This window comes from Mesoplodon bidens (assembly GCF_964165515.1).
Source record: "Mesoplodon bidens genome assembly, chromosome: 16".
Classification (NCBI taxonomy): Eukaryota; Metazoa; Chordata; class Mammalia; order Artiodactyla; family Ziphiidae; genus Mesoplodon; species Mesoplodon bidens.
In genome coordinates, this window is record NC_138173.1 from 50440132 (window position 1) to 50452151 (window position 12020).

The 12020-nt window shown below is 38.3% G+C and overlaps 1 protein-coding gene across 1 annotated transcript in view; it reads right to left on the bottom strand.

Annotated features, from left to right (window-relative positions):
- Positions 1 to 11455, bottom strand: part of EIF3E (eukaryotic translation initiation factor 3 subunit E) — a 50364-nt gene extending 38909 nt beyond the window's left edge. Inside the window, exons 1-3 of the mRNA XM_081258305.1 lie at positions 11349 to 11455; positions 5527 to 5641; positions 3806 to 3923 (exon numbers count right to left, since the gene is read on the bottom strand). Of these exons, the coding sequence (XP_081114431.1) occupies positions 3806 to 3923; positions 5527 to 5641; positions 11349 to 11438 (323 nt within the window). The 5' untranslated portion in view covers positions 11439 to 11455. The remainder of the gene's footprint in view (positions 1 to 3805; positions 3924 to 5526; positions 5642 to 11348) is intronic.
- Positions 11456 to 12020: the final 565 nt, after the last annotated feature.

Consider the following 12020-nt stretch of genomic DNA (forward strand, 5'->3'; position numbering starts at 1 on the left):
TTCACTTTCAGATTTCTTTAGCCCTAACTGAAAATCATGTGTTCTGATTCACCACATGATCTAAGTTTTTTAGGTAATAAAACCAGAACATTCTGACTATTCTTATAGTGAGGTCAGTGAGGTCTACTTAGGTGTTAACCTACTGAGAATGGAATTTGTTCTCTTGAGGATACTTTTCTAATAGGTAATATATTCTTTTGTTTGTTTGTTTGTTTTTTGTGATACACGGGCCTCTCACTGTTGTGGCCTCTCCTGTTGCAGAGCACAGGCTCCGGACGCGCAGGCTCAGCGGCCATGGCTCACGGGTCCAGCCGCTGCGCGGCATGTGGGATCTTCCCAGATCGGGGCACGAACCCGCATCCCCTGCATCGGCAGGCGGACTCTCAACCACTGCGCCACCAGGGAAGCCCGGTAATATATTCTTAAAATAGGACAGAGATGGAAATAATGTACAAGCAGGAATTAATCCTGTATATAAATTTTGTCCCCCTCCACAATGTTAGTATTTCTCATAAGGATAGTGATTTGGCAAATTTACAAGACTAATAAATCATACCTAACTCACATGCTATCTATGTTACATACTCTATATGATTATTATTCATACCAAAGTGTCAAATAACCCAATGTAACATTTTTAAAATTAGCTTTGCATAACTTGAGATGTTGGCAGCCTTGTAAAAGACAAATTGATGACAAAGACACCAAGGAACAAGTGACAGGTGGCAGAGTTGCCTGCCTTCTGGGCATTTGCAAAAATGAAACCATTTTCTTATGCTCATTGTAACAATGAATACCGTGGCATGTCTTTTGGGAGCATAATTTTACTTGAAGGTTTAATGGGGAGGGGATATGTTACCACTAAAATTAACATGAACATATTATAATACTAAATAAAAACATGCATGAAATTTTAGCATAAAGAGATCTCAAAAAAAGCCACTTAACACTTGCTGTAGATCATAATGAATAACTTTGTGTTATATGCCTTATACCGCAGGTATATAATCACTGTCCTCTGGCTGATACGGTATTTCTGGGAAAGTATGAGAAGTACAAAACTACATATTCAATAAAATTTTAAAATGGGGAATCGGCAGGGAAAGGTTATTACTTTGAAAATGAATAGGTTATAAATTTAATTAGATTACAAGTTTTTAACCCCAATTCCATCCTTTCATTTATCTCCAATTTACTGCCTATTAAGCTAAAAGGAGTTATCTTTTTCTAATATTTAGTGAACAAATCTATATTCATCTTATTCATACCTTAATCCAATTACTTCCCAGTATTTAAGTGACTGGACTAAACTTAGAATTAAAATCCTAAATTTTCTGCTGTACCCTAACATCTGGATTATTTCAGCCATCCCTTTGTGGGCTCTTACATGTGACTTGAAGGGCTACAATTACTCATGATATTCTAAGTGTATACTAGTATACACAGACACACAGAGATAGCTATACACAAGCCATATACATATATATGAAAATACATATATATAATAGCTTTGTAAGATATAGTTATCTCTGTATATATATACATACTATGTAACACGGCACATTATAGTAAGGTATAGTAATTGTATAGTATTTGCTGCTTTTCTAAAACATACCTGGTAACACTTTCTCAAATCACAAATGAAAACTTAGAGCCAATCGCTCTAAAAATTTGGTTTGATGACATATCCTAAGAACTCAAGGTGCAACATGGTAAAATCCTAAACAATTCCTCAGGCGAATATATTGATAGAAAAGATTTACCACAATGGCAATATTCAATTTTAGTAGAAGACTATTTTTAAACATTTTTAATGACCCAAAGGGCTTCAATTAGTGAAGTCAGAGTAGGGTAACATGCTTTCTTTGTAAACTAAACAATAAGTCTATTTCTAGCTAAGAGGAAATCAGAAATAAAATATAACCATATCAGCTCTATACTACCCTCCTTGGGCTGAGCATGGAAGGATATGAGACAACGTAGTAAAGTGATAAAGTGAGCTCAGTTTTCCCATACATTGAGCAACCCATGTACCCTAGGTATTGCCCAGGCACAGTTTCTCAGCCTCAGCACTAATGACATTTTGAGTTGGGTAATTCTTTTGGGGGAAGTGAGGGTAATGCCTGATGCACTGTAGGATGTATAGCAGCATCCCTGGCCTCTCCTCTTTAGATGCTGGTAGTACCTCTCCAGCTGTGACAACCAAAAATGTCTCCAGACATTCTAAATGTCCCCTGGGAAGGGGGGAGGAGGGTGGAGCTGCTCAGCATAATCAGATTTGGATTAACTGGCGAAGAAGTTCTAAAAAAATTTAGTTATTAACATTTATAATTAAGGACTTCCTCGTCCCTACACAATAAAGATAAATGAAAAAAACCAGATAAAGCGATCTCTTAAACTGTGAACTTTTAGACTGGGTTACTAAAGTATGAATTAACATTTGTATTAATCCAGAAAACAGAATTTTTAGAATTCAAATTAAGGAGAGGTTACCTGAAGGCAACAGAAATAAAAGCAAAAATAAACAAATGGGACCTAGTCAAACTTACAAGTTTTTGTACAGCAAAAGAAACCATAAACAAAACGAAAAGACAACCTACTGACTGGGAGAAAGTACTTGCAAATGATGCAACCAACAAAGGCTTAATTTCCAGAACACACAAACAGCTCATACAGGGAATTCCCTGGCAGTCCAGTGGTTAGGACTCTACGCTTCCACTGCAAGGGCAAGGGCTCAATCCCTGGTCAGGGAACTAAGATCCCGCATGCTGCGGCAAAAACAAACAAACAAAAACACAACAAACAGCTCATACAACTCAACAACAAAAGAACAACCCAATCGAGAAATGGGCAGAAGACCTAAATAAACATTTCTCCAAAGAAGGCATACAGATAGCCAACAGGCACATGAAAAGATGCTCAACATTGCTAATCATTAGGGAAATGCAAATCAAAACTACAGTGAGGTACCACCTCACACCAGTCAGAATGGCCATCATTAAATGTCTACAAACAAATGCTGGAGAGGGTGTGGAGAAAAGGAACCCCCCCTACACTGTTGGTGGGAATGTAAATTGATACAGCCACTGCAGAAAACAGTATGGAGGTTCCTTAAAAAACTAAAAATAGAGTTACCATATGATCCAGCAATCCCACTCCTGGGCATATAACTGGACAAAACTATAATTCAAAAAGATACATGAACCCCTATGTTCACAGCAGCACTATTCACAATAGCCGAGACATGGAAACAACCTAAATGTCCAACAACAGATGAATGGATAAAGAAGATGTGGTACATATAAACAATGGAATACTGCTGAGCCATAAAAAAGAAAGAAATAATGCCATTTGCAGCAACACAGACAGACCTAAAGATTATCATACTAAGTGAAGTAAGTCAGAAAGAGAAAGACAAATACCATATGATATCACTTACATGTGGAATCTAAAATATGACACAAATGAACTACAAAACAGAAACAGACTCACAGACACAGAGAACAACAGACATAGAGAACAACAGACTTGAGGCTGCCAAGGGGGAGGGGGTGGTGGAGGGATGGATTGGGAGTTTGGGATTAGCAGATGCAAACGATTATATACAGAATGGATAACCAACAAGGACCTAGTGTATAGCACAAGGAACTATTTTCAATATCCTGTGATAAACCATATGGAAAAGAATACAAAAAACAATATGTATGTATATGTATAACAATCACTTTGCTGTACAGCAGAAATTAATACAACACTGTAAATCAACTATACTTCAATAAAATAATTTTTAAAAAAAGGAGGTTACCTGGTTGACTGCATTTGCCTTGTAGTTTCTGGATCTTCAAACATCTTCACAATAGGTTCAGTTTCTGCCTGAAGCTGTTTCAGTTGTGCAACAACGGTGGTTCTTTTTTCTCTCAAAGCTAATTAAAAATGCAAAGGAGTACTATAATGTTAAACTATATTGCTCACTATGAGGATGTCTCTGGAAATTTTTCAATCTATCTAAATTGTGCATATATTTATCCCCAATATATTCATGTGCCAGGAGCCACCAACTCAGTAACTCCCCCAGATCCAATTTCTTCTTTCTAGCACTGCAAAGGCACATAAAGGAAGAGTGAATTCTTTTCTTACTCATAGAAGAAACTGAGGAATATACAGATACAGCCTGGGAGAAGGAGCTGTTGAGGAAACAATTATTTAACTCTACATTTCAGAGACTTCATTCTCAGTGTTTTTATATTTGTTTTCATTGAATTCTTTCAGGAGATTATCCCACAGTTTCTGAAGAGGCTCAGAGGGGTTTACATATTACTACAGGTTTTCAACTAGGTTGAATGGAATTTAAATCCAGTCAATAATTTCTCTTTTCACTTTAAATCTAGTTCTGTAATCTCTCAAAACCAATTCTATAGTTTCTTTTTACCGCATCATGAAGTCAGAGAAAACTTGCACATAATTTATCCCGTTAGCATGTTTTAAAGTTTCACTAAGAAATAGTTTACTTTTTTACCACAAACTAAAATTTAAAGAGCTACTGTTCTTGCAGGGAACTATAATAGAAGTCAAAATAGTGATTATGTTTTATGTAATAATTTCTACATTATATATTAGAAAGTACTAATACTAGGAGAGTGTTTCTCAAACACAGACGGGATCTGTGATCAAATTTTGAGAAATGTCAATTTAAACAAAGTAAACTGTATTTCTCTACTGAGTTCTTATAATCTTTTAAAATACTACGTGCATAGTGGGGTTTTTTGTTTGTTTTAAAAACATCTATTACTACAGAAAACAAGGATTTCAAAATATACCACAGTAGTTCCCTAATTTGAGTGCTGGTCTTCAGCCAACATTTTCTGGTTAAGTAGATCTGAGGTATGGCACAAGAATTCGCATTTCTAACAAGTTCTCCCAGCTGAGCTGAGGATGCTGGTTCTGGGGACCATGCTTTTGAGAACGCAGATGCTTCAAGACAAAAAAGAAATCTCTAAGGCACACAAGATGCCAACTGAAAAAGTCAAAAAACTGCAAAATTCCCAGATAATTCTAAGGAAACAATCTGATTAATAAGCACAACTTTGATGCTGCATACTATGAACTGAAGACATTTGATGACCATGTTTTAAAGTAGTTTCACACTTTTTATAGGGTCCCCAACACGCAGGCTGCAGACCAGTTGGTTAGGAATCCAGCCGCACAGCAGGAGGGAAACAGCGGGCAAGGGAGCAAAGCTTCATCTGCAGCTCCCCGTCACTCGCACTGCCCCCTGAACCATCCCCATGCCACCCCCAGACCATGGAAAAACTGTCCTCCACAAAACCGGTCCCTGGTGCCAAAAAGGGTGGGGACCACTGCTTTAGAAGACCTGTAACCTTCATATTACCTTTCATCCAAAGAACTTTTAAATCATTCAAATAATTATTAAGACTTCTGGCTAAAGCACTTTTATAAATCACAAAACTTTTAATACACATGCCCTCAGTTCACAAGTCAAGCTTCAGATGTAATGACAAAACTTACCATGAGGAATATCATCAGAATAAAGGTTTTTGTATACATCCATAGCAAAGTCTACCATGTTGGTATCACTAAGAAGATCCAACTTCCCTTGTAACAATTCTTTTTCATTATATATCTGCAAGAGAAAATTACTTTCTAATGAATAAATTGAAGTTCCCTCAAGTAAAGTGGTTAATATTAAGATAGTGTACCTGGAAACATATGTCCTGAACTATTTCTTTAATAAAATATATACTATTAATACACCCTCCTATAAGAAAGGCAAGCAATCAGCCTACAGAGACATGAAGTATTTTGTTTACCTAGCAACTTTAAAATAAAGGCAATTACATAACACAAAGCCATTCCCACCAACTTCTGATTTATACTGATTTTTTAATGTGTCCCTACAAGTCATCTTTTAGCCTCTCTATAACAAGGCTGTGAGTAAATAAACCACACCAACTCCACTGATAAGCACATAGTATTGTTGACTCCTCTCCACATTCAGGTAATTAAGAATCAACTCTTAAATGTTTTACCTTCTTAGTCTCTCTCACATCCACATGATGCCTACCCATTTCTCGTTGAGGTGGCCTCTCCTTTTTCCCCCACATACTTTTCCACTAAATAGTTAAAATCCTTTATAATGCTTCCCATCCACACCCCTGAAACAAAGTGGCACCCATTCTTTCAGTCAACCTTGTCATATCAGGTTTTAGCTTTTGCAAAGAGTTCAAGAAACGCAATTTAACCCACAGTTCAGGAACCAAATAGATACATAAGCAAACTCACATAAACATGAAGTGTACTGAGCAATATGTTAAGGATTCTACACAGTAGCATTCAGGGAGAGAGACAGTAACGTAATTCAAAACAATTGTTAATCAAATAGTCAAGATAAGGTTTCAGCAAAAGAAAAGATTTTTGTACTAAATCTAATTTTGTAAAGCAAAGAAAAATGAAGGAAGGAAGATTATGCAACATTTTACTACCCGTGAAAAGAAAAGATAAAGGAGGTCAAACGGTACAGCCATGAGATCAAACCTGAATCTTCCAAACTACATAAAGAACGCCTACAAAACAGTAGGAAAAAACAGACAATCCAATTGAACATGGCTAAAAGATTTTAATAGGCACTCCACAAGAGCACAACCAAATGGCCAACAAACACTGGAAAAAGTCCTCAACCGCATCAGTCATAAAGGAAATGTAAATTAAAATCACATTAAAAACTAAAAAAACTGGACAATACCAGTGTTGGTATAGTTGCAGAGTAACTGAACACTTTCTCTGCTGGCAGAACTACAACCACTTTGGAAAACTGTTTTTATCTTCTAAAGTTAAAATATTCTTTAACCCAGCAGTTCTAGTCCTAAGTACCCAAGAGAAATGGGTACGTATATTCAAAGGACATTACGAAGAATGTTACCAGCAGAACTATTTGTAACAGCCAAGTCCTATCAACGTTAGACTGGATAAATAAATTGCAGTTATTTAGGACATTTGCAACGTTTTATTTATTGATCTGGATGGTTGTCACACATAAATGTGTTTCCTTTGTTGAAAAAAAGCACTTATATTTGCTTACTTTTCCTTTTTTTTTTTTTTTTTTTTTTTGCGGTACGCGGGCCTCTCACTGTCGTGGCCTCTCCCGTTGCGGAGCACAGGCTCCGGACGCGCAGGCTCAGCGGCCATGGCTCACAGGCCCAGCCGCTCCGCGGCATGTGGGATCCTCCCGGACGGGGGCACGAACCCGTGTCCCCTGCATCGGCAGGCGGACTCTCAACCACTGCGCCACCAGGGAAGCCCAGCTCACTTTTCTGTTCACATATTATACTTGATAAAAAGTTTACTTAAAAAAAAAAAAAGTAGTTTCCTTTCAGTTTGCCCCATAGAAACCCTAATCTTAGGTGAAAACATCCTCTTCTGGCATGCCACCTCTCCTCACCACTTCATCAATAGCTTTTAATTTGTAATGTTTCTCCCAACTGCAGATCCAAAGCATTTCTCCTCTGCCATCAGACCTCACTAACCTCTTCTTAAATCTATATCTGCTTATATCATCCTCTCTAAATTTTATCTCATAGGCACCTTTATTCTGTAAAGAAGAGATAGTAAGATTTTGTGAGCCAAAAAGCAAAAATCAAGGACACTACATATAAGTACCATAAGAGAGAAAAGCTTCAACAATTTTCTTTTTGAAATAAAAAATATAATATGTTATAAAATTTTCTGTAATACAGTATGGAATTCCTTTTGGGCAGGAAACGTTTCACTTAACCTGTGTACAGTTACTGTTCTATAATTGAGAAAGGTTGCAAATGTTCACCTGTTAAAATTTTTTTTTAGCTCAGATCATGCAAAACAGGCAGAGAGGGTTGTATTTGGCTCACAAGTTATAGTCTGCCAACACAGTCTATCAACCTCTTGAAAACAACTCCTACTTTTTAATAGATTAAAAATCTTCTTTTGACACCTCCTCCTGCTATCATCCTCCACAAATCCAACATCCATACTGATGATTCTTTAAAAACTCAAGCCTTAAAATTCCTTTATCCCGCAAATCATAACAACTTTCATCAGCTCATCTCTAAGACTTTTAACTTACATTCATCACCTCTTCCATTATTACCCCTAAAATGGTTCATCACCCTCAATATACCCTCTGTTCTTTCTAAATTTTACATCACCCTATTTGATTGTCACTTTCTATATTAGTTTGGATATTGTTTTTGGTTATTTCAAAGCTCTTCTCTTTAGCGGTTAACATTTATTCCATTCATTTTCTCCAACCAACTACAATTCAATGTCTATCTCTAGCACTGGAAAAATGTTATCTCTTTTCTATGTTATGGCTAAGGTCACCTATAAAATGTTTCAGAACTAGGCAATAATGTTATTCAATCACATCTGTGCTTTTCTCTAATCAGCAATCCTTTTCATCAATCTCTAGATGGCATTTATTTACCACCAGCCTACCTCCACACATTTCTATACTACTCAAATAAACTACCGTTTCTCTCACTCCAAGAATGACCACTTATAAATGTGTGATTTCCAATCTCAGTTGGGCCCTCCAAACTTACCAATCCTTGCATTTGTCTTTGGTCAGTTTCCTCAGTCACCATTTCCAGTCTTTATCTCCCTCCTCAAAACCCCAACTGAGGACTTCCCTGGTGGCGCAGTGGTTGAGAATCCGCCTGCCAATGCAGGGGACATGGGTTCGATCCCTGGTCCGGGATGATCGCACATGCCGTGGAGCAACTGCCGTGCACCACAACTACTGAGCCTACGCTCTAGAGCCCACGAGCCACAACTACTGAGCCCGCGTACTGCAAACTACTGAAGCCTGCGCACTTAGAGCCCGTTGTCCGCAACAAGAGAAATCACCGCAGTGAGAAGCCAGCGCACCGCAAAGAAGAGTAGCCCTTGCTCACCGCAACTAGAGAAAAAGCCTGCACACAGCATCGAAGACCCAATGCAGCCAAAAACAAACAAAACTTAAAAAAAAAAAAAAAAAAACCCAATTGAATGCCTCACTTCCCTTTCATATAGGATGGCCTAGCCTCCTAATAGAAAACACTTAGGAGTACCTACTCTGTCCCAGAAGGCTAAATACTTTATATGTACTATTTCATGTAATTTTTCTAACAACCCTATGAGGCTGGTGGTAGTACCAACATTTTATGCATGAGAAAAGGCTTAGTTAAGATGGGAAAGAAACTGTTCTCAAGTGCACAAAGATATTAAGTGACAGAGCCAGGATCCTAATCCAGGTCCCAATTCAGTACCCAGGCTGCCAAACACCATCTGGCCTTCCACTTCACTTGAGAATAAAGAACACTAAGGTTCAAATATATATTCACTCATTTATTAAATAATCATGAGAAGCCCTTATGCCAGACTCTATCTGCTGAGAACACAGCAAGGAAATAAAGCTCCTGCCCCAATGGAGTTTATATTTTCCAACATATTGATACTATAAATATATTCAATTGATACCCTTATGTGTCATAATCATTGACTATCCTAACCATCTAGCCTTCAAAACTCAACTTCAAGCCTCCCTTCCTCAGAATCCTTTCTGTACCTCTTCAATTTTGATAGCACTCTGCCACTACTTCCGACATTTATTACTCTTAGCCTTATAATTACAGACCTCTATCTCCACCAAAGGATACGTTTTTTTAGTGATGAGATGTCTGGATTTTATCTTAGATTTCTCACAGTTCCATGGTAGTCCTATACTTAGTAATTGATAAATAAATACTCCAGCATCTGTCTTCCCCTTGGTGTATCACAGCCATCTTACCAACATTCTCTCCAAGGAAACAGGTTTTGAGCAGTTATTTTCCACTGATTCTCAGCTGCCGTTCACAGTTTTCGTCTTGCCCTATGAAAAACTAATTTACACTTATGTATTCCTTCCTTTCATCTGTCTGCCTTGAAAAACAAAAGTGTAAAGACACATTACAAAAATATGAAGTTTGGCTACTTTAGAAGCATAGAGGATATTTTTCTATTCCTTGATCTTCGGTAAATTATCCTAAATTATCCAAAAAAGAAACAGAAGGCAGACTGGGCTGTTTTATTCAAGTTCTACAATACAGGTTAAGTACATCCTATAAAAGAAAAATCAAGACAAAAACATTTCAAGATAAAGCTTTATATGGCAAGCATTCTTGAATATTTATTGAAAATAAACTTTGCTGTTCCCTAATATCATTAACTTTAGAGTTGTGTGTAGGTGTTTAGAAAAGGCTCATATGAATTTGAGGGTTATCCCTATCCAATGAACCATGGGAAAATTTGAAAACTTATCAGAACAATTTAATGTTTATTTGCAGGGCTTTTTTGTTTTATTGCTGTTGGAACACACAAAATCTATTCCCCAAATCTAGAGTAGACTTGCCCTAAGTAGACTTGCGGTTTAATCTGCTTCTAGAAATAGAACGCATTTTTTCTGACCAATATTCTAATTCCTTCATCACAGTAATATTACTTTATTGTAACTATTAAAATATATCAATTTCCCAATAAACTACGGTATAACTAAGCCTAATATCTCCAAACTTTTAGGACTGAGACATATTTTTAAATGAGGTACTAGGACCAAATACTTTTTCAAGATATCCGGAATAGCTCGATGAACATTAACAACCAATTCAAATCACTCGAAGTCTGTACATCTATACACTGAAAAACAACTCTTAAGATAAAATTACTGTCGGATTATTTTTTGGGTTCCCCTCCGCACTGGACAAAATATGCTACGCTTCCAGGAAGTGGCTATTTACCGAAACACCAGTTAAACTCCTCGCAAAGAACTCACAACTTTACAGAAACCAAGGGGCTAGATATTTAAGTGTAAGAAAATCATTCCAAAACGATCCAGCAAGCAAAAGCACAAAGCCAAGGTCATCCTTCCTACTGTGCCCAAAAGAAAAATTTAAATCTCTAACAGTACAAGTTGCTTTTAGAAGCCAGCTTGAAGTTAAGCTCAAGCATTTATACAGAGAAGCCAGCCAATCGTCAACTTCCAAGAGGAACGACGCGGAAGTCCCTTCGGCACAGGCACCTCAAGAAGTGAAGCAGAGACCCCCTCCCTTTCTCCCCCCGAGTTTCATACTGTCACCTCACCCCTACTCACGGCCGAATTCCGCGGTGCTATTCAACAGGGACGACGTTTAACTACCAGCAGATCCTTATTGCCCGACTCGGGACCAAACTCAGGGCCGCCTCACACGTGGGTAAGGCCTAAGGCTACCGCCACCGCCTTTCGGCCTTGCCCCACATCTCACGCGCTCCCACGCCTTTCTCGCGCTCAAAAACCCACTCACCTCCTTTACGGAGAGAAACTCAAGCAGCGGAAAGACTAGATGCCGATCCAAAAAGTGCGCGATGCGAGTAGTCAAGTCGTACTCCGCCATCTTGCCAAGGAAAAGAGAAGTGAGCGCTCTCTAAAACTTTATTGATAGCGCCGACAAACGAACGGACAAGACCCTTATCGCGCATGTGCAGTGGTTAAACCAGCCAAAGGAAAGGGGCGGGGTTCAGCCTCGAGCGCTCCGGAAACAATGGAGCATGCGCGAGGTCCTCCCTCCCTCCCTCCTTCCCGGCAACTCTGGGACGGGGTGGATGGGCGGGCAAAATTCCTTTTGTTTGCAAGTTTGTTGGTTTCCCGCAATCCGTTCCGTTAACAAATACTGAAAACTCAGAATGATTGCTGAGGCAATGTCATTTGTATTGGAGATGCGGCAAAGGACAAGATAATGAGGCCCCTGCTCTCCAGAAAATTAAGTACAAGGAGGAATAACTGATCTTTTATTTGGTTTATAGTAATAGTTTTGTCAAAAAACAAGTGAACTAATTTCAGATTGTAGTAAAAGCCATAACTTGGTGTCGGGGGGCAGGGAGGTGAGGGATGCGGTGCCAGTTTGGGGCTTTTCAATTTGGTTGTTTACATAAAACTCAGGGTTACAATTTAGCCGAGGTTGCTGTAAGAGAAGCAG